The following is a 22,169-nucleotide window of genomic DNA, read 5'->3' as shown; positions in this document are numbered from 1 at the left end:
CCTGTACACTTTATTGGTCTCTTTTTGCTTGTTTACTTCTGGTTCTACCAACCATTACAAATCCTGGTATGCTGACAAGCTAATCAGGACATTGTATGGACAATCCCTCACTTCTTTTTATTTACTGTATTGTCTTATTAAAGTCTCATTTCTACAGATCTAAGTGATTTCTTACTATATTGCACACTTGATATTCTCTTAATATGAAAACCAAGCAGCACGTGATTACATACTATAGATTTAATCCAAATGAAACAACCACCAGAAGAAAGGCTGCAATGGTTTTCAGATCAAATATACAACTTTGTACGGCTCAATGGCTAGTAGACAATAGATTGATTCCAGATGGCCTTCTAAATTCCAAGGACATTTAAAAAGGATAAAAAACTTTACCATAAAGGAATGGTTCTGCTGATTCCGTCGGTCTGGTCTCACTTACTCTCAGTCAAACATTACCTCACGGGGACAGGTTCGCTTCAGTAGACATTTGCCCAAAAACAGCAATATTAGCTCTGAATTTTCTGTTAAATCACAACAGTGCTGGTATTTCCTCAATGTCAGCTGCTGTTTTTTCTTGCATACTCTCTCTCTCTCTCTCTCTCTCTCTCTCTCTCTCTCTCTCTCTCTCTCTCTCTCTCTCTCTCTCTCTCTCTCTCTCTCTCTCTCTCTCTCTTAGTTTGAAGCTGTTACTCTGAGACCTGCGGTCTGAAGCTCTGCCTCAAAAATCCAACAGGACTTGCATCCGATGTTGAGGGCAGGAAAAAACAAGGTTGTTTGAGTAAATCTCTGATTTTTACATTTCTCTTTCAGATAATTAATATTGGCGGATCAAGCAGGGCACAAGTCTCCAACATTCCAAACAGAGAGGTTATTGTTAGGCTACTATTAAGCAAGAATAGATAAAGAGAGTCATCTACTGTACACAAGAGCATCAGAACATTCATCCACATGTGCACTGCACACACACACCTATCCTACATAGAAACAATGATATACACTACACACACTACACATACACAAACAACACAAAAGCAGATAGATTTTTATATTTGTAAAGAAAATGTGATCTACCAATTGTGAAAAACATGGAATGCAACTAGGAACACTTGCCTTTGCAAACACTCCTAGATCTACCGTCTCTAATCCAATGGCAATCTGAACATTTTTAAATATAGGTTTTGAGTGCCAACACTGTTACTTCTTATTAAGCAAAGGGAATTTGTTGTTTCACAATGGAATCTGAAAATAGACGACATTCCAGGAAAACCTCATCAACATACTGTACATGAATATAAACAAAACAAAACCACATGCTCAGCTTTTTCTAATCAATATTGTCTTTCAGCAGTATTCAAAATCCATTAACCTCATTTTGTAATGAGCCCTTTAAACGTCTGCCCAGATCTCATTCCACTGAACATTTGATATACTCAGAGGTGTAATATGTGAAAGCTAAACCAGACACAAGGCAGGACACGTTCAGCTGGGAAGATTTTTTTAGCTTTGCCATGTTTTCTTTTTCCTATTTTTACACTGTAATTGTTCAATTGAGTATAATTGTATTATTAACAATGGCAGTTTCTTGTTTGTAATATGATAACCACATACTTCAATTCAATTCAATTCAATTTTGTTTTTACATTTACTCATTTGGCAGATGTTTTTATCCAAAGCGACTTACAGTTTTGTTTGGTTTTTATCAGTTCTTGTGCTCCCTTGGTTTGAACTCATGACCTTTAACACTGTTAAGGCATTGGTCTACCACTGAGCTATGGTTGTGTTTTTGTCATATACACAGAATAAAACTTGTAGTGATCACAATGGAATCAAGTGAATTATCTGAACTGAAAAATTAACTGAATCAATGAGTTTTATAATTAAAGCGGAAACTAATGTTATGTGCTGATCTAGAGTCAGTATTGGTGATGTTCCACCTGCCTCTCATTATGGGGCCTCCTACAAATATTCACTAATGACTTGCTGTACAGTGAAGTTACTGACAACAGCCAACTTTACAGCTTTACAGCATATACTTAGATATCTAACCACAATCTATAAAATATCTAAAGGCTTCACTACGGTGAACATTAACTAAACAAACAAGATTTTTTGTTAGATGTAATTTGTCATGACTTAATACTTTAATAGCACTACGAACACAACAGTCTGATTACAAACCTATAGACATTGTTTTTACAGATGGTATCACTATGTACATCATTTGTGCACATAAATGTGCATAACGCCAAGTATTTTATACATTTGTGGATTTAATGTCTTTACCGAGTTTACTACTATGTATTTACCATAAGGCTGCTATATACAAAAGTTCAAAATTGTGAAAAAATGCTCTAAAAATATTAAACTTAATGAGTTCCCCACCCTGAAGCTATTTTGGGGATTTTCGCCTGGATTTGGCCTACCTATTTTCAAAAGCTTCCCATACCCACATGCAGAGGTTTACATACAAAAGTTTGGTATCATTTTACAGGAAACCCTTTGAAATTACATAAAACACTGTTGAAAGTGGTAAACATGGTTGTATGTGTTGTCAGTCCTCTAATAAACACAAAAATAAATGGGCGCTTTTTGATGTTTTTTTCTAAAGTTTTTATTTGAAAGTATATAACTCTGGCCCTGGGTATCTCAGGTCCCTGCAAATAGTTTTGTTTGATTCCAGCAATTGTCAGCTTACAGAGGAAAAAGGAATTTTTTCTCTATCCTAATATATGCAAAAGTTATTTCACTCCAACTGAAGGGAGGAATAATACCCTTTTTGTATACAATTTCTGCCTAAAAACATTTGAAGTGCTCCCATAACCACATACAGTGGAATAAATGCAATTTTTTTATATCATTTTAAAGAAAACCCTTTGAAGTTACATAAAAAGCTGCTGTTTGTGACAAATATTGTTATTTATGTTGTTTTTCATATGAAGAAACACAAAATTTTCTTTTTTATGTTGTAAACACTGTCTTTGATAGTGTATAACTCTGGTTCTGTGTGCTCTAGCAGACTGCAGACAGTTCTGGTTGTTACCAGCAGCAGACAGTAAACACCCAAAAAAAGAATGAACTCTTTATCATGTCGCATTCAAAAGATATTCTTATTTTACTGAAGGGTGCGGAAATACATTTTTCATAAAAATATTAATTTTTTGTTTTGCACATATAATAAATAGCAAGGGACTAATTATGCACACAACCAAATAAAATGCTGTGAATGGACTCATTGTTTAGAGTAGGACCTAAAATAAAAGATGGTGTATCATTTGTGGCTATATGTGCTATCTGAGGCAGTTCATGCTCAAGTTTCACATATGTTTACAAAAGACCATTTTTTACCTTATTATTCATTCAATGATTGTTGGATATGTGTTGATAATAGATCAAAAATAACACTGTAGCCTTATTCCTGAGAATCAGAGCTTTCATTTGATATAAGATTTGCCCATGTTTGTCATACTTGAAAAATATGAAATATGTGAATATTAAATCATATAATAAAATATCGGGGGGGTGATGGTGTAAATTAAGTGTAAATAACTTTCTTACAGTAAAAGATATGTCAAAGTGATGCATATCTGCAGAAAGTAGAGACTCTAAGCTTTCAAACAGTATCTCATATGTGTTACTGGGGTCCATGACGGACCATTAAAGATTAAAATAATCTTTTATATTAAGTCAAAATACGAAATTTTGGACCCGGGACAGGGTCCTCAGGGTTGAAGAGGTTAACATGTAGGCTAATCAATAGGTTAATAAGATAAAGCACATTTGGCGTGCCGTCCAAAGGGGGGACCCAAAAATCCCACATAAATGACGGACAGCAGCCAGAAAAACATCCTTAAAAAGTATAAGCATGGAAAGTGGTAGGAAACTACTATTTTGGCTGGGAGGGCTCTTGTGGCATCCAACGGGGGGTTTGGCTGGGATGCTCACAGCATCAAGACAGTAAAATATAAGAGGTAAATGTGGGGTCAGGGCTTGAGCTGAGCCGAGGCAACCTCAAACTAGGAAGCACCTGAAGTTAACGGCTAAGGATAGAGACTAGTACAGATATGAGGAAACGTTTGTCTAGGTTAATGATGGATCGCTACACTGGTGGATATAACAGAAATATTTGGTGCAATGGAAGCAGAAGCCACTGTTATGCGGGCAAGGAATTGATTGAGGCTGGCCGTCCTGGGATCTAGGATGTGGCCCAAACTTGCTGAGCGCTGGTGCTGAGACCCTCTACTTTGTGAAGTAGGGCTATAGTAGGGTTTGATGTCCAGGCGTGCGTGAAGTGGAAAGTGTAGGCCGATGTCCCCAAAAAGAGTTGGGGACCAATTTTCTTCTTGGCCAAGTAGTGGCGGGCTCACGAAGCTTGATGTCGGACAGTGTTTGAATTACGGACATGATCACACCTGGACAGGGCCAAAAAAACTGTCACTGGACAGAGGTGAGGGACGGCTATATACTGTATAGAGATACCTCTTCGCACTAATTGGTTGGATTACATGACCATGCTCCTCCTGAACTTAATTGAATAAACTTTATTTAAATTATTTGAATGAATGAAAATGACCTAGTCTGCATTGATTTCACAGTAATATTTCTGAATACAGTATTGTAAGGAAGAAAAATGTAGGCTTTATGTAGAATGTCTGAGTATCATCTGCTATTTATGGTTGTTGCAACAAAATATGAAGGCAAGAAAAGTCAGTCAGAAATTTTCAAAATCTAAATTATCTGAATAAAGTCTGTATGTTTAATATTCCAGGTGAAATATTTGCAAAAAATTGTAATGAAGACTCTCACTCTCAGAAAAAGAAGGTACAAAGTTTGTTACTGGGTCGGTACCTTTAGAAAGTTCCTATTTTGGTACAGATATGTACCTAGAACATGTATGTACCTTTAAGGCACAAAAGTGTAGTTTGTGAAAAGGTTCTGCCCCAGTGACAACTTTTGTACCATCTTTTTGTAAGAAGGGCACATGATCATTCAGAATACCCTTCAGGGTGTAAAGGGTTAGTAAACTGATATTCACCACTCACATTCCACTGGCTAGTGGACTCAAACATCAGGCTGTTGTTTCTCTCTCTCTCTCTCTCTCTCTCTCTCTCTCTCATTTTCTCTTTCCTGTTATCATTTTTTCCTGGCTTCACCTTTGCGGTTAAAACCTAGCCAGGTCACACACCTGAAAACTGCAGTGGGATCAGTCCAAGAAATCCCTGAGCTCATTCACACACACGTATACGCACATGTGCGTGCATGCATGCACGCAAGCACACACAAAGGCACAACACACCTTATGTATAGGCAAACCTCCTTCTAATGCAGAATTCCTCCTTAAAAAATTAATAACTCATGGCTCTCCACAATGCACTTGCCACTTATTAAAAAAATATGAGTCATTTGATTTATATACCCTCTAACTTGGGTGATTTTTTTTTACTAAGCTTGGCACAATGCACTCTGGATTTGCCTTATCCTTGATAGATACTGGCTTTACCAGAATGCCTGTTTCTGGAGCAGCTTTCGCATCAGGAACATACAGTACCAAAAAAAAAACATCATAATGTAGGTAGATGTCTAGATAGTAGATAGCTATATTTTTTTTTAACAATAACTGTAAAAAATCTTAATATACATAGTTTTATGAATGATACACATGTGTTTTGTACAGCTAACTACTACTGAAGAATGAATAAAGGCTGTTTGCTCAATGGCTTCTAATAACATATAAAGTGTTGTAATGGCCAAAGGAAATAAACTGAGCATGAAGAGACTGAGGGAAATGATCAGAGAACATAAAAGGTAAAGTTGGAAAAATGTGAATGTCGATATTCAACATCTGTTTCCAATGAGCTTCTTTCCTGTCTGATTTTCTATAAAGTCATAAAACCTTTCAGAAAAAAAGAGAAAGATACTGTATTTATACACTTAGCATTTGCTAAGCCAAGCATCACTATTAGTGTTATTCATGCATAAGGTGCAATAATATAAAAAAGTTCAACTTTAGTAAGTAAACCTGTACAGCTTGTACTATCCCTGGTAAATATAAGCTGGTAAATGTTTTGGTAAAAAGCTGATTTTTAGCTAGTCCATACTAAACATGAACTGGTTGACCAGCAGCTGTGTTCCAGGTGACAACCAACATGGTAACTCAAAGCTATATAACCACCTTGTAGCCCAGCTACAGTGTCATGCCTATCAAAAAACATTCAAAACACCCAACAACTATAGCACTATCTTGGCATACCATCCTCATCCTCTACTAAAACTATAATCTGATTGCTAAATCAAACCTGATTTTTACTCCTGATGACTGTTTGTGATCACTTCTGTGCTATACAGTATAATGGTGTAATGCTGCAGTTATACCTTTTTACAATTCTGTGCCTTCTTTCAAGTGAAATCGGAGCAGACATTTTCATATTTCTAAACTAAAGTTCAAGAGGACTATATCATGATATACTGATGCTACTGCAGGCAGCTCTTTCCAGTCATAAGAAATGAGCTATGTGCTGCTCTGTATGGTACCAGTGAGAGATCTGAGATTTATTTTCAGTTCTTTTTTCTGATTGGACTTCTGCTTAAATGGAACGTGAGATCCAAAAGGGTTTCACCATTTCAAAAACAAAGCTTTCCTTTTCTAGTTTCCCCCTTCTTTGTTTCTCTCTCAGTACTTATTTTCCATCACATGTAATTATCTTACAATCTCACTGTTAGTGTATGTATGGTTTCCACTTTGTGTTCAGATACTGAGTATGTTTACATGCACAGAATAAGCAAATAACTTTCAAAAAGGAGAAAGCCTAGGGAAGTAGCTAAATTTGACCAGAACTGGGTCAGTAATAAAGGAAGTGTTAATTGACTCAAGTTTCAAAGATACAACATAATTCCATAACTTTTCTGCAAAATTTAATATAGTGTTACGTCCCTAGGGACGTGTAAAATGTTTTTTTTTGGATATGTGTGTCTTTGGTTTGTGCTCTCTCTTTTTTTCTTTCTCTCTCTCTTTTTGCCTCTCTCTTACTTTCACTTTCGCAGGGCGATCTGATGATTGGCTTTGTCATCTGTCAATCATTGGTGAAGAGTCGATTGGACATCCACTGTGAGGGGCGGGTGCCTTTAATTATTAGAATACGATACACCTGGAGAGTGTGCTATTTAAGCGAGACGTTACAGCCGATCCGGGAGAGACACTTTTTGCTTTATTTGATTGTGACCTGTTTGTTTTCCGTTTTATGATTACCCTTAAACATATGTGACCTGTGTTATGACTCAGAGGGATTAGGTAAGCCTACCACGTGGTTTACATTTTGCACGCATGTAGTATAATTTTTGTTATTCACATTAGGTTAGGGATTTGTGCCACTCTGTATGTTTTGTTTGGTTAGTTCAGTGTAGGTTAGTTTACGACGTCACGGACGTTGAAGATTTTTCTTTTATTATTTTTCTTTTTTTAGTTTAGGACTAGATGGGTCTCGGTTTAGTCAGCTCTCTTTGGTTTTTATTATTTTCTTTTGTTTGGCACAATCCTGTTGTTCCCTCTGTTAGTCTTCATTTTGGCTATTTATAAATTCTTACTTTTTGTATCCAATTTATTCCCTTACATACATTAAATTACATTTATTTTTGAATTCTTATATTTGTGTGTCTCCTGTTAATTTTCAACATTTTATAGTGATTACTGGTGACATGTCCGAACTGTTTTAAAGTGTTCCCCTTCAATAATGTTCTAGACATTAAAGAGTAAAAAGAAGGGTCGTAACATATTGGGGGCTCGTCCGGGATCATATTTAATTAATATCTAAATATGAAATTATTGGTCCCGACATAAAAATAATAAAAAAAAAAAAAACAGTTCATGATTTTTGTCTCTGGTATCACTATATGGTTGAAAACTGATAAGTGCGGTTTTTCAGCGTCGTAAGGATGGTTCTGTTTAGTTTGGAAAAATTTCTAGAAAATCCCTCGCTAGAACAATTTGACAGTTGTAGGAAGGAGGATTTAGTTCTAATAGCGGGATATTTCCAAATTCCTGTGAATAAGCAGTCTCTTAAGGAAGAGATCAAATCTGTGGTATATAACAGGTTAGTGGAGAAGAATGTACTGGTGTTGCCTGAAATGGTAGCTACGGTTGGGGACAGTGTGGAGGGGCATATGTTTGGTATGAGTGAGAATGAACGTATGGAGGAGCTAATGCCTACGGTGGAGGTGGAGACCGATGCTAGGGCGGGGCTGCCTCCATTTGAACCATTCTCCCCTATGTCTGCGTCCTCAAAAGGGGACACAAAGCTTAAGGTCCGGTTGGCCCGTTTACAACTTGAATCACAGGAGAAGCTACAGACTCGGCAGGCGGAAATGGATTTGCAATTGCAAATTCGTAAACTTGAGATCGAGGCGGAGAAACAAGTGAAGATGCGGCAGCTGGAGCTTGACGCCATGCGAATTGTGGGTGGCTCCGCTGCGCAACCAGATATCCCTCGGGATAGTCCCGCTGCCCCTGTGGCCCGTGCTCCTTCTGTAGTAATGTCCACTCCCACTGTTGTCCCATCTTCTGTTTCAGCTGCGGCAACCGAGTCATTCGATGTTAGCAAAAATATTATATTAGTGCCACAGTTTCGTGAGACAGAGGTAGACTCCTACTTTAGTGCCTTTGAGCGCATTGCTATGTCTTTTCGTTGGCCAAAGGAATCTTGGGCTTTGTTAGTGCAATGCCGCTTAATGGGTAAAGCGTTGGAGGTTTTTTCCACTCTGTCCTTAGAGGACAGTTTGAATTACGACGCTGTAAAACTAGCAATTTTACGTGCCTACGAATTAGTACCGGAAGCCTATCGGCAGAAATTTAGAGGTTACAAAAAGTCTGCCCAGACATTTGTAGAATTTTCAAGAGAGAAGGCTCTTCTCTTTGATAAATGGTGCAGTGCAACTAAAACTGATGACTTTAATTCCTTGAGAGAATTAATTCTGTTAGAGGAATTTAAAGGATGTTTACCCGAGCGTATGGTTGTCTATTTGAATGAACAAAAGGTTACGTCGCTGGCGCAGGCTGCGGTTTTAGCAGACGAGTTCATGCTCACTCATAAGAGTGTATTTGTGACGCGCACTGAAAAGAGCGTGACTGGCAATCTGTCTCAGGTTCAGGGTGCTAGGGAAAAATCTGCGGTGCCGAAATCGAAAGAGCAAAGAGATTGTTTCTATTGTCATAAGCCCGGACATTTAATTGCCGACTGCCCAGTGCTTATGCGTAAGCAGCAGTCTAAGAACTTTAAGAGTGTAGCGTTCATAAAGACTGTACCACCGTCTGCACCATGTACGGAGTTATTTGACAAAAATTACAAACCTTTTATTATGACAGGATTTGTTTCGTTGTCTGGAAAGGAAGAGGATCGGAGAGAAATTCGCATTCTCCGAGATACGGGTGCGATGCAGTCGATTATACTGTCGGATGTTTTACCGTTCTCTGATGAATCATACTGCGGCTCAAACATTTTGATTCGGGGAATTGAGATGCAAGTAGTGTCTGTTCCTTTACATAATGTACACTTACAATGTACACTTGTTTCAGGGGTCGTGCGAGTGGGAATTCGTGGTTCACTACCTGTTAAGGGCATTGCTCTCATATTAGGGAATGATTTGGCTGGATGTAAGGTTTTGCCCGCTCCAGAGGTGACTGATGTTCCGCATGTTTGCCCAGTTGTTGATGATCTCATTAATTTACATCCTGAAGTGTTTTCTGCTTGTGCAGTTACTCGTGCGCAGGCAGCAAAAACTGTCGGCGAAGTTGATTTGGCCGAGTCACTGATGGGACCTGTATTAGCGGATGATGGGAAAACTCCTGAAAAACAGGTCAGTTTTGAAAACTCTTCTAAGCTGAAGAAATCAGAGGTTTTGTTTGAGGGTCCTGATTCATTATCTCTTCCAGTTACCCGTTCTGAGATTATTCGTGCTCAAACTAGTGATCCCGCACTTAGTAAACTTTTCTCAGCGGCAATTAGTTTTGAAGCTACTAAGAAAAGAAACACTGCGTACTTTATAGACAATGGTTTACTTATGCGCAGGTGGTGCTCTAAGGTTGATGAGGATTTGGATTGGAACGTTGTATACCAAGTGGTAGTTCCACGCAAATATCACTCTCATGTTTTGTGTTTAGCACATGAACATTTGTTTTCTGGACATTTGGGGGTAACGAAAACGTACGTTTCAGCATTTTTTTTGGCCGGGGTTGAAGCGAGACGTAACAAAATTCTGTCGTACATGTCATACATGTCAAGTTGCAGGTAAGCCGAATCAGGTTATCTCTCCCGCACCACTCTCTCCTATCCCTGTGATAGGTGAAGCTTTTGAGGAGGTATTGGTTGATTGTGTCGGACCGTTGCCGAAAACGAAGGCAGGTAATCAGTATTTATGTACCATAATGTGTAGAGCAACCAGATTTCCGGAGGCTATTCCGTTGCGGAAGATAACGGCTCCTGTTATTTTGAAAACATTGACTAAGTTCTTTTCTACCTTTGGGCTTCCTCGAGTGGTCCAAACAGACCAAGGTACGAATTTTTTGTCGCGCGTTTTCACCCAGACTCTGAAGTCTTTGTCTATTGAGCATCGAGTTTCTAGTGCGTATCACCCCGAAAGCCAGGGTGCGCTTGAAAGGTTCCATCAGACCTTAAAGACTATGCTTCGAAAATTCTGTATGGACACAAGTAAAGACTGGGATGAAGGAATCCCTTTAGTCTTGTTTGCTGTACGTGAGAGTGTGCAGGAATCTCTCGGTTTTAGTCCGGCCGAGATGGTTTTTGGTCATACTGTTAGGGGACCGTTAAAGGTTTTGAAAGATCAGATGACAGATGAGTGTAAAACGGAGAAGCGAACGAATGTCCTTGACTACGTTAACCGTTTCAGAGAAAGATTGCATAGTGCATGTGATTTGGCCCGTAAATTCTTGGGAAATGCACAGTTGGGGATGAAGGAGCGATATGACAGACACGCTGTTGCGCGTTCTTTTCAGCCTAATGATAAAGTGCTGGTGTTATTACCGATACCAGGCTCAGCATTGTCTGCTCGATATACAGGTCCGTACAGCATTATTAGGAAACTTAGTGATACAGATTATGTTATATGCACACCTGAAAGAAGGCGAAAAACGCGAGTTTGTCATATTAACATGCTTAAAGCATACCACAGTCGTGACGAATCCGATCCAGTTACGCCGGTTGCTGATAAAATAGCAGTGTTAATAACATCTGAAGTTGAGTCTGTTGAAGGTGACATGAGTGCTGATGAGGACGGACTGGTATTGAGAAATACTCCGCAACAATGTAGTAAGTTGGATAATTCTGTTATTTTGTCCAATTTGAGTTCTCATCTTTCCTCCCTACCTAGTGAGCAAAGGCGTGATGTGGAAGACCTCATTACATCATTCCCCGCTTTATTTTCTGATGTTCCGTCTCAGACCAGTGTGCTGCAGCACGATATTGATGTTAAAGATGCAAAACCCATAAAGCAACATCCGTATCGAGTTAACGAGATCAAAAGATCTGCTATGAAGACAGAAACTGACTATTTGTTAGAGAATGATTTAGCTTGTCATAGTTATAGCCCGTGGAGTTCTCCATGTCTTCTCGTTAAGAAACCTGATGGTTCTTTTCGTTTTTGTACGGATTACCGAAAAGTTAATGCTGTCACCGTGCCTGATTCTTATCCGCTCCCTAGAATGGAGGATTGCGTTGACAGTATCGGCTCCGCTAGATTTGTCAGCAAACTTGACTTACTGAAAGGCTACTGGCAGGTACCGTTAACTCAGCGAGCGTCTGATATATCTGCATTCGTAACTCCTGACTGTTTTTTACAGTATAAAGTGATGGCTTTCGGGTTACGAAACGCACCTGCTACGTTCCAACGATTAATTCAGACCGTTCTTGCTGGGGTACCTAAATGTAAAGCATATTTGGATGACTTGATAATTTTCTCTAATGACTGGGAAGAGCACTTGTCTTCATTGCGCACTGTGTTTGAACGTTTGGAAAATGCTTCTCTAACACTTAACCTCGCTAAGTGTGTGTTTGGTCAGGCCACTGTGACCTATTTAGGAAAACATGTAGGAAATGGACAAGTAAAGCCGGTAGAGGAAAAAGTTGCGGCTATCACCAAGTTTCCTGTCCCTGTTACACGGCGAGAGTTAAGACGATTTTTGGGTATGATTGGCTACTACCGAGGGTTTTGTAAAAATTTTGCTACGGTAGTAGCTCCTCTTACTAATCTTCTTAGCCCTAAACAGAGTTTCGTATGGACTGAGGGATGCCAGGTTGCGTTTGAAAATGCTAAGGCTTTGATGTGTACCAGTCCAGTTCTGGCAGCTCCACAATTTGACCGTGCATTTAAATTGGAGGTTGACGCGAGCGCAGTGGGCGCTGGAGCAGTGCTGATTCAGGAGGGTAAGGATGGAGTGGACCATCCCGTTTGTTTTTTCTCTCGAAAGTTTAATAAACATCAGGCAAATTATTCTACTATCGAGAAGGAAACCTTAGCGTTGCTCCTAGCTTTGCAATTTTTTGACGTGTATTTGGGCTCTTCTAGTTTACCTACACTCGTGTTTACTGATCATCATCCGCTTGTTTTTCTGTCCCGTATGTATAATGCTAACCAACGATTAATGCGTTGGGCATTGCTTATGCAGAATTATTACCTAGAAATTCACCACAAAAAAGGTTCTGAAAACATCCTTGCTGACACTCTTTCTAGAGTTTGAATTTAAAGATGTAGGTATGATATTTGGATGTTAGTATGTATAGGTATTTTTTTTTGTATGTTATAATTTTGTTCTTAAGTGTGGGGGTGTTACGTCCCTAGGGACGTGTAAAATGTTTTTTTTTGGATATGTGTGTCTTTGGTTTGTGCTCTCTCTTTTTTTCTTTCTCTCTCTCTTTTTGCCTCTCTCTTACTTTCACTTTCGCAGGGCGATCTGATGATTGGCTTTGTCATCTGTCAATCATTGGTGAAGAGTCGATTGGACATCCACTGTGAGGGGCGGGTGCCTTTAATTATTAGAATACGATACACCTGGAGAGTGTGCTATTTAAGCGAGACGTTACAGCCGATCCGGGAGAGACACTTTTTGCTTTATTTGATTGTGACCTGTTTGTTTTCCGTTTTATGATTACCCTTAAACATATGTGACCTGTGTTATGACTCAGAGGGATTAGGTAAGCCTACCACGTGGTTTACATTTTGCACGCATGTAGTATAATTTTTGTTATTCACATTAGGTTAGGGATTTGTGCCACTCTGTATGTTTTGTTTGGTTAGTTCAGTGTAGGTTAGTTTACGACGTCACGGACGTTGAAGATTTTTCTTTTATTATTTTTCTTTTTTTAGTTTAGGACTAGATGGGTCTCGGTTTAGTCAGCTCTCTTTGGTTTTTATTATTTTCTTTTGTTTGGCACAATCCTGTTGTTCCCTCTGTTAGTCTTCATTTTGGCTATTTATAAATTCTTACTTTTTGTATCCAATTTATTCCCTTACATACATTAAATTACATTTATTTTTGAATTCTTATATTTGTGTGTCTCCTGTTAATTTTCAACATTTTATAGTGATTACTGGTGACATGTCCGAACTGTTTTAAAGTGTTCCCCTTCAATAATGTTCTAGACATTAAAGAGTAAAAAGAAGGGTCGTAACAATAGCAATAAAATTATTATAAAAAATTTTTTATTGATACCAATTACATAACATTCCATTTATTTATTGTTTTTCATGTAACATTTTTATGTTATTTTCATGAAAAACAGACCGAATTGTTTTTGGGGGAAAATATCACTGTTCCTTGGAAGTGTTAGGCAATGACACTTTTACAAGCCACCATATGTAACAGTATGATGTGTAGATCTGGCCAAGACAAATGTACTCTGCCATAAAAGACAGAAATAAAAAACAGTTCGGTAGTAATCTGTAGTCCCAACGTGAAGATAAATTTATAAACTTCACATGGTACCATTTTCATTGTTCTACTGTACTTTGTCGGTAAGTTATGAGGCATCATGGTCACCAGACCCCCCCCCTCTCTTGTAGGCAAATATACTCACCTGTGTATAGATATGCATGCAATTATAAATATTATCGTGAAATAGCTTGAAAACAACCGGCACCTTTTCTCGTATACAGACGTATGCAAAAGTTTGGGCACCCCTGACAATTTCCATGAGTTTCATTTATTAATATATGGGTGTTTGGATTAGCAATTTCATTTTGATCTATCAAATAACTGAAGGACACCGTAATATTTCAGTTCTGAAATGAGGTTTACTGGATTAACGGAAAATGTGCAATATCCATCAAAAGGAAATTAGACAGGTGCATAAATTTGGGATCCCTTGTCATTTTGTTGAGCATGCACAGTTCTTGTTAAGGCCAGAAGTGGCAGGCTACATAAATGTTGGAGAGGCGAAGGATGGTGAGAACAGTCAAAAACAGCCCACAGACCACCTCTAAAGGCATACAACATCAACTTTGCTGCAGATGGTGTCACTGTGCATCGTTCAACAATTCAGCACACTTTGATGCAAAAGAACCTTTTCTGCACACACGCCACAAACAGAGTCGCTCAAGGTATGCAAACGCACATTTGGACAAGCCAGCTTCATTTTGGAATAAGATGCTGTGGACTGATCAAACAAAGATCAAGTTTTTGGGTCATAACAAGGGGTGTTTGAGTTTGAGTTTATTTATTTAAGAAATGGGACAATGCACATTCATAGCCACGCAACACATAGAGCATGAAAATATGCCAAATTTAGCCATACAGGCTAATTTTCATTTGTAGTCCAATGTTATGCATGGCGACAAAAGAACACAGCGTTCCAAGAAAAACATTTGCTACCCACAGTAAAATTTGGTGGAGGTTCCATCATGGGACAGCTCTAAGCAGTGCTGTCTGAATCCTGATTGGAACTTTTTATCTATACTATTATTCACTGAGAATTTGGACAGCTGGCTTGCCACCACTTTTTCTAATATTTTAGAAAGAAAATGGAGATTTAAGATTGGTCTAAAATTATTAACATCTCCATCGGCGAGTTGCAGCTTTTTACTGAGCGGTCTAAAAATTGCCAGTTTGAAAGCTGTTGGAATGTATCCTAGTTCTAGCGATGAGTTAAACATTTTTAGTACTGGGTCTGATACTACAGGATCTTTTAGTAATTTCGTGGGAACAGGGTCTAATTGTCAGGATCCGTCTGAAATCATCTGTTTTATTACATCTAGTCTTTGTGTTCGGGGTCCTGGCAGTACCATGTTTTATGTGGGAAATGTGTGGTTTTAGGATTGGTTTATTCTGACCACGCATTTCCCGGGTCTTGTCACTTTTAATGTAAGGATTTAAACTAGGAATGAACCCAAACGCAGACAGAACTAAAAAAATAATAATTTATTAACAAACAAGGGAAAACAAAGACCCACGAGGGGGTAAAACAAGACAGGATAAAGCAAAACTAAACTAAGACTAAACTAAACACAAACCAACAATAAACTACAAATAACAAACCAGACTAAATATACTTAATACTCACAAAATCAAGACTCAGGAACACGACAGGGAATGTAACATGACGAACGCGCACTGGACAACAAACACAAGGGGCCTCATTTATAAAATGCTGTGTAAAAACCATCCTAAATTTGATCTTACGATCATTTAACAAAAATGCGTACGTGTGATTCATAAACCGAACGTACGCGCAGAAAACGCGCGTACCCCTTTCAAATTTATAAATCAGAAATTAACTTGAACTTGTGCGCGCAGCCGAGCATTTCAGATCTCCGCCTTTAAACGATGCGTAATTAATGTCAGACATATAAAAAGCGCTTGTCAATGTTTAAACCAAATTTCAAACAGCAAGAATGGCTTATATTTCCAAAAACCTGCAGCAATCAGACAAGCAAAAGTGCCTACGTCTGCTCAGACCCTGACGTGGCGCTAAGCACTTTTCCACGTCAAAGACGGTTTTTATAAATATGGACTTTGCTGTGGATTTTCGCCTACGCACACTTTACGATCAAATCTGTGCATACGCAGGCTTTATAAATGAGGCCCAAGGACTCTTAAATAGGGAGAAAGTAAATTACATACACCTGGAAATCATACAAGTAAGGGATCGGGGAAAAAGTGACGAGACCCGGGAAATGCGTGGTCAGAATAAACCAATCCTAAAACCACACGGTAACACTTTATTTTACGACCCGCAAAGTACCGCGTAACTAAACCGAATTTACAGCGTACCTATTTGTAACAACAGGGTAGGTAACCTGTAGGTATAAGGGAATAATATTTTAAGTTTGGGGTAATAAGGGGGTAAGAATATGAAGAATTATAAATTATTTATACTCTAAGTACCCATACGGAAATGTAATATATGTGAATATATGAAATATCCCTATATGAAATATATGGTAATATAAAGTAGAAACATATATGTACATATATGTACAACCATATATGACACCTATTCGAAAATGGAACAATTTCATATATTGACATATATGTCTATCCCATACAAATATATGTCTATGTGTGCAAAAAACATACATAGACATATATGTCATCTATATAATTATTTATATATGTGACATACATGACTTCACATATATGTCTAATATATGTTGCATACATATACTTATCATATATCATAAAATAATTAAATTTGAACCGTGGTTTTTATCTATTTTTCGCATGTTTCAGACTACAGGTAGGACGTACAACCCATTCACACAACTTAACACACAAACACAATTTATTATTTTTAATGTACCTGATGAGTCCAGTCGGGCCTCGAACCCGGGTCCTCACGTTGAAAGTCGTCCGCGCTATCCACTGATCCACCCAGCAGTTGGATGGGAGGGGCTAACAACTTAAGCTATTTGTGTGTTACTGAAGTAGGCGCTGTTTAGCTTGTATTTAACAGTGTTCGTTTTATTATTCCTCCTGTTTTTATTTTATGCAGGGGTACACAGTGCAAATTTAACCCTTGTGCGTTGTTCAAATTTAATACATCCACTAAATTAAACATCTGTAAAAATGTATCAGAATATTTTTTCACTTTTTTTGCATAAATCTGTTAGTCAGTTCTGATCAAAACTACCAAATTTTTACAAAAATTCCATGATTTTAACTCATTAATTGCCAAGTTTATAAGTGGATTTGGGGAAAATCTAAATGACAAATTTTCAATACAAAAAGTGATTGTAGACTGGATTTTTTTAACCTTTTTCGCAGTCTTGGGCATGTCAAATATAAAGTAAAAACATTGGCTTTTGATTATTGTTTTCTTCCTCATTTATTGTTAGTGGCTGTTTTTGCCCCATTGACTTCCATTATAACCACATTTTTTGATTGCAGAGCAATGACACCTTGTTATCATGCATTTTTGAATGTTGGTGGTTTTTCCTTTTGCAAAGAGGTCAAATTTGTCATTTTTACTGTTGATCACCATGTGGCACCATTAACTCTTTAGTAAACCTGTGCTGTGCAGAGCTTAATTTCTAGCTTGTACATTGAGTAATATGGGGGCGGTTTCCCGGACAGGGATTATCTTAATCCAGGACTAGGCCTTAGTTTAATTAGGAAATATAACTAGTTTTAACAAACATGCCTTACTAAAAACATTACCTGTATGCATTTTGAGGCAAAACAAAGGGCCCTGATGTATTTTAAGATATGTCAGTGCAAGTTGTTTTCAGTTTGGACAGCTCTTAAAAATGTTTTAGTCTAGGACTAGTCTATCTGTCCGGGAAACCGCCCCCATGGAGTATAACTCCATAATAAAAGTATATTATTGTGCCAAATGCATGCAGTTTGAAACTAGGCAGGGTTATAATGTTATAACCCTAATAATTTTTAAACAATATATTTACAGACCTATATAGGCTATGTTGTTTTAGAAATCTAGACATAAAACATATTGATATCATATGGTTGGAGCATACAGTATCATGTAAAAATCCATCTTATATGGTTGTAAAATACAAACCCATATAAGAATTCATACATATACATATTTTAAATATATGTATTTAAATACATTTTAATATGAGTATTCCATATAGGTTTAAAACATATATCTTCATATATCAAGAGTATCTATATATGTGATATTAATATATGTATTTATATACATTTTAATATGAGTATTTCATATAGGTTTAAAAAATATATCTCATATATCAAGATTATTTGTATATGTGATATTCATATATGTATTTATATACATTTTAATATGAGTATTTCATATAGGTTTAAAACATATATCTTCATATATCAAGAGTATCTATATATGTGATATTAATATATGTATTTATATACATTTTAATATGAGTATTTCATATATGTTTTAAACCTATATATTCATATATCCAGAGGATCTATATATGTGATATTAATATATTGCATATATATGTAACATATATGCCAAGATCGGTTTTGATATAGGGACATATATGTCATATATTACATTTCCGTATGGGTATTTTATAACAACAGGGTACCTATTGTAATATTACGTGGTATGTATGACTTAGTCAAGTCTATGGGGAAATTATGTTTTATTTATTTTTTATTGTGAATTTTTCATATTGACTACTGAATGTTGTATACAGTCAATGTCTACGAGCCACATCGGCAAATAAATATAACAGCATATCACTTTTATTTTAGTAGCCTATATTACTTGCTTTTAATAACAAAAGTCAAGCTGATTTAATGTGGTTATCTTTTTTTTAAGGTAAGTACAATAAAAATAGCAACTTATTCCCTATTTACCAGGAAACTCCTATATTTGCGGACATATTTGAAGTGGTGCTTTGCAATTTATTTACTGTAAAGTATTTTAGCCAAATATAATTTATGCAATGGCAAACCAGAATGAAACAACAGCAGATATCAGCTCCCGCTAAAGCAAAAGACGACTACATGCGTAGACTACTGCGCAGGTGTAGAGCGCGCGGTCGTCTGCAGGAGGTTTGCTGGAACGCGATCCTGAGGTGAAATTTCTTTAAGAGGTTTTAAAAACGTTCTACACTGTGGGGTACGGCTGCGAGTGATGTTAGCAGGTTCCGCATGCTGGATAAGGTGACTGGTTTTGTTAATACATGACTCACGCATTTCAAACAATGTTTTTCAAGAAAGTTGCTAGCTAACGGTAGCAGGTTAGCTAGCACATAAGTAAGCCTAAAATTTATAAACGTAACTGGCTTAGAAAACTCTGTTTCTGTCAAGGCACAGTGAAGAAACATTTACTGAAGGCTTTCATTTATGTTTTTTATATGTAATGCAGAACAGCATTTGTGAGACGACATCAACTCATCATCCGAGTGGACAAGAACACCAACAGAGGAAGCCAAGCCGCAAAAACAATGAAAAATTGTCATGACTTTTTATTTTAAATAAAAGTTATGTGATAATAAACATTAAGTGTTGGCTTAATTATAGTGTTATTGTTTTAAAGATGTTTTGAAATAAGTTGTTTTAAAATAAAAATAACAATATTCTGTATGTTTATGGTATTTACCCTATAACATTTATTAACAAGAGGTGAACAAAGCACCACTTTAGTTTACAGCCCGCAAATATGAGAGTTACCTGGTACATACACAGAACAAGCGGGGAATAAGCCCCACTTCAATTTACAGCCCGCAAATATAAGAGTTACCTGGTAACTCCTGTATACATATACAGATCAAAGAGGTACAAGTTGCTATTATCTTTATTGTGTGTTATATTTTATTTGCCGACGTGGCTTGTAGACATCAACTGTAGGCTATACAAAACACTTCATCAGGTAAGTAGCAAATATGAAAAAAAAAACATATTAGCTACACATAGACCATATTACCCATAGACGTAAGTCATACATACCACGTAATATTACAATAGGTACCCTGTAGTTATGAAATACTTAGAGAATAATTTTCCATATATTCTTACCCCCTTATTACCCCAAACTTAAAATATTATTCCCTTATAACTACAAGTACGTACTTTAGAGGTACTCTGTTGTTACAAATAGGTACGCTGTAAATTCGGTTTAATTACGCGGTACTTTGCGGGTCGTAAAATAAAGTGTTACCAACCACACATTTCCCACATAAAACATGGTACTGCCAGGACCCCGAACACAAAGACTAGATGTAATAAAACAGATGATTTCAGACGGATCCTGACACTAATATACACGATGATGATTTGGATGATTTTATTAATGGTTTATATAACCTGTCTGTAGTGTTGAACGCTCTCTTTCATGCTGCACGCCATACCAGTTTGTTGTTATGAACAGTCAGTTCCACATTTACCAACATTATTTCAAATGAATTAAGTTTTAGTAAATTATAAATTACTTGTAAATTATGAGAAAATTGGCATTCTAAACAGTGACAAGGGTCAGTGCAGTTGCATTTCAATGATATTAACTATCCATCTATGACTAACAATTTTGTTTTGAACATTACATGAAACCTTACACAATGAAATAAAATGATGTCAGCTGTAAGGACAATTTCCAGAATAAAGATAGCCCCTCCATGAAGTTCACCATGAAGGCCCGGAAAAACAACTCTCTATGATTCACAGTGGACTTCCCACCGAGACAATTTGGTTTTCAAAGATCACACCTTTAGGGTGTCATACATCTGCATCTCTTTCTCTCAAAGCAAACTGTATATGAAATGTTACATGCACAAAGAATCTAAAACTGATCTTATTTGTTTTCATTCAATGCAAGTGGTTAATGATCTCACTCATATAATAACAGAATTCAATGTTAAAGTGTAAGTAAAACTTCATTCAATGTTGATAGACACCTCTCATTCTAAACATAAACCAATCACCCACTGTATGCAAATTAAGGACAGCCCTGAGTTTTCCAACAACCAATCAGTACAGTGGCAGTACAGTGGCTCAGTGGTTCATGCAGGTTGTCTACAAACCGGAAGGTTGGTGGTTCAATCCCTGGCTCCACTGGACCAAGTGTCGAGGTGTCCTTGAGCAAGACACCTAACCCCAGCTGCTCCCGATGAGCTGGATGGCGCATTGCATGGCTGACACCGCTGTCGGTGTATGAATGTGTGCGTGAATGGGTGAATGTGAGGCAAACTTGTAAAGTGCTTTGGATGACCATAGGTCTGTTAAAAAAGCGCTATATAAATGCAGTCCATTTACCATTTACCAAAATTCCTATAAGCTTTGTCTCTCTGGATATTTAAGGAAATGTTGTAAATGGTTCAGCGGGTCTTTCTGTACTTGGAAATTCATCCCATGATGCTTTGATACAGCATCATGTATTTTTATGTATTTTTGGGGATTTTCTATATTTAGAAATGAACCCCATGATGTTGTGTCTTGACACAGCATCATGTATTTTTATTTTGTTTTTGAGGAATCTGTATCCGGATCTCATCTTCAACAGGTATGCAAAGGTTTTTCGTTTTGATTGATTCATATTTAAATTGGAATGTAAATTGGATTCTGAATTATGTTTTTCCTATCTGGTTAATAAATTATTATGTTTGATTTCATTCTGTGTTGCTCGGTAAATAACGATGCATCCGTAGTTACCGTAAGGACTGAGATCAGGCTAGGATCGGCCTAAATCCCATTTAGATAGTGAATAATACATCAGCTGAGGATTTGAGAGATACGACTAGCAATTGGCGTTAGTTTAAGTGCACTTAGAAGCGTGGAGGCCAACAATATGTATTTCCGTTTAGAGTAACATTTCTGATTACTCTAAATAGGGTCAGCCTCAACCTCTGTTTATTTCAATATTATTCTATTCATTATCTTTGGTTAGAAATAAGTATTGTAATAATTAAGTGTCACCTCTAAGGGGACTAAATAAGGTATGTTTAAAGTTGAGCAAGCATAGAGCGGCCACTTAAGCGTATAGTCCAACGTCTGGCAGCGACCAACACTGATTCGTTTATGACCGTTGACCAGTATATTAAAGTAACACTATGTAGTTTCCATGTAAAAATGACTTACAGCTCCCCCATGTGGTTGAAAAGCGCAACAGTGCCTGGTATCAGACACTCTTCTGCAGGCAGGGGGAGGGGCGGGGCTGTGTTTCCTACCCTCCACCGCCACTTTCAGAGTGTGCTTGTAGCAGCTAGGAGGCTGCTCAGGTTGCAGC

At 37.4% G+C, this 22,169-nt stretch overlaps 1 protein-coding gene across 3 annotated transcripts in view; it reads right to left on the bottom strand.

Annotated features, from left to right (window-relative positions):
* Positions 1-22,169, bottom strand: part of mylka (myosin, light chain kinase a) — a 133,832-nt gene that overhangs the window by 75,336 nt on the left and 36,327 nt on the right. Inside the window, exon 1 of one of the 3 annotated variants that reach the window (XM_065293269.2) lies at positions 394-520. The exons of the other annotated variants lie outside the window; for them this stretch is intronic. Coding sequence (XP_065149341.1) covers positions 394-396 — 3 coding nt within the window. The 5' untranslated portion in view covers positions 397-520. Of the gene's footprint in view, positions 1-393; positions 521-22,169 lie in introns of those variants that run through there. 3 annotated transcript variants of the gene reach the window in all.

The sequence above is a fragment of the Paramisgurnus dabryanus genome, chromosome 15 (assembly GCF_030506205.2).
Source record: "Paramisgurnus dabryanus chromosome 15, PD_genome_1.1, whole genome shotgun sequence".
Lineage (NCBI taxonomy): Eukaryota > Metazoa > Chordata > Actinopteri > Cypriniformes > Cobitidae > Paramisgurnus > Paramisgurnus dabryanus.
This window is presented reverse-complemented; position numbering and strand designations above follow the sequence as displayed.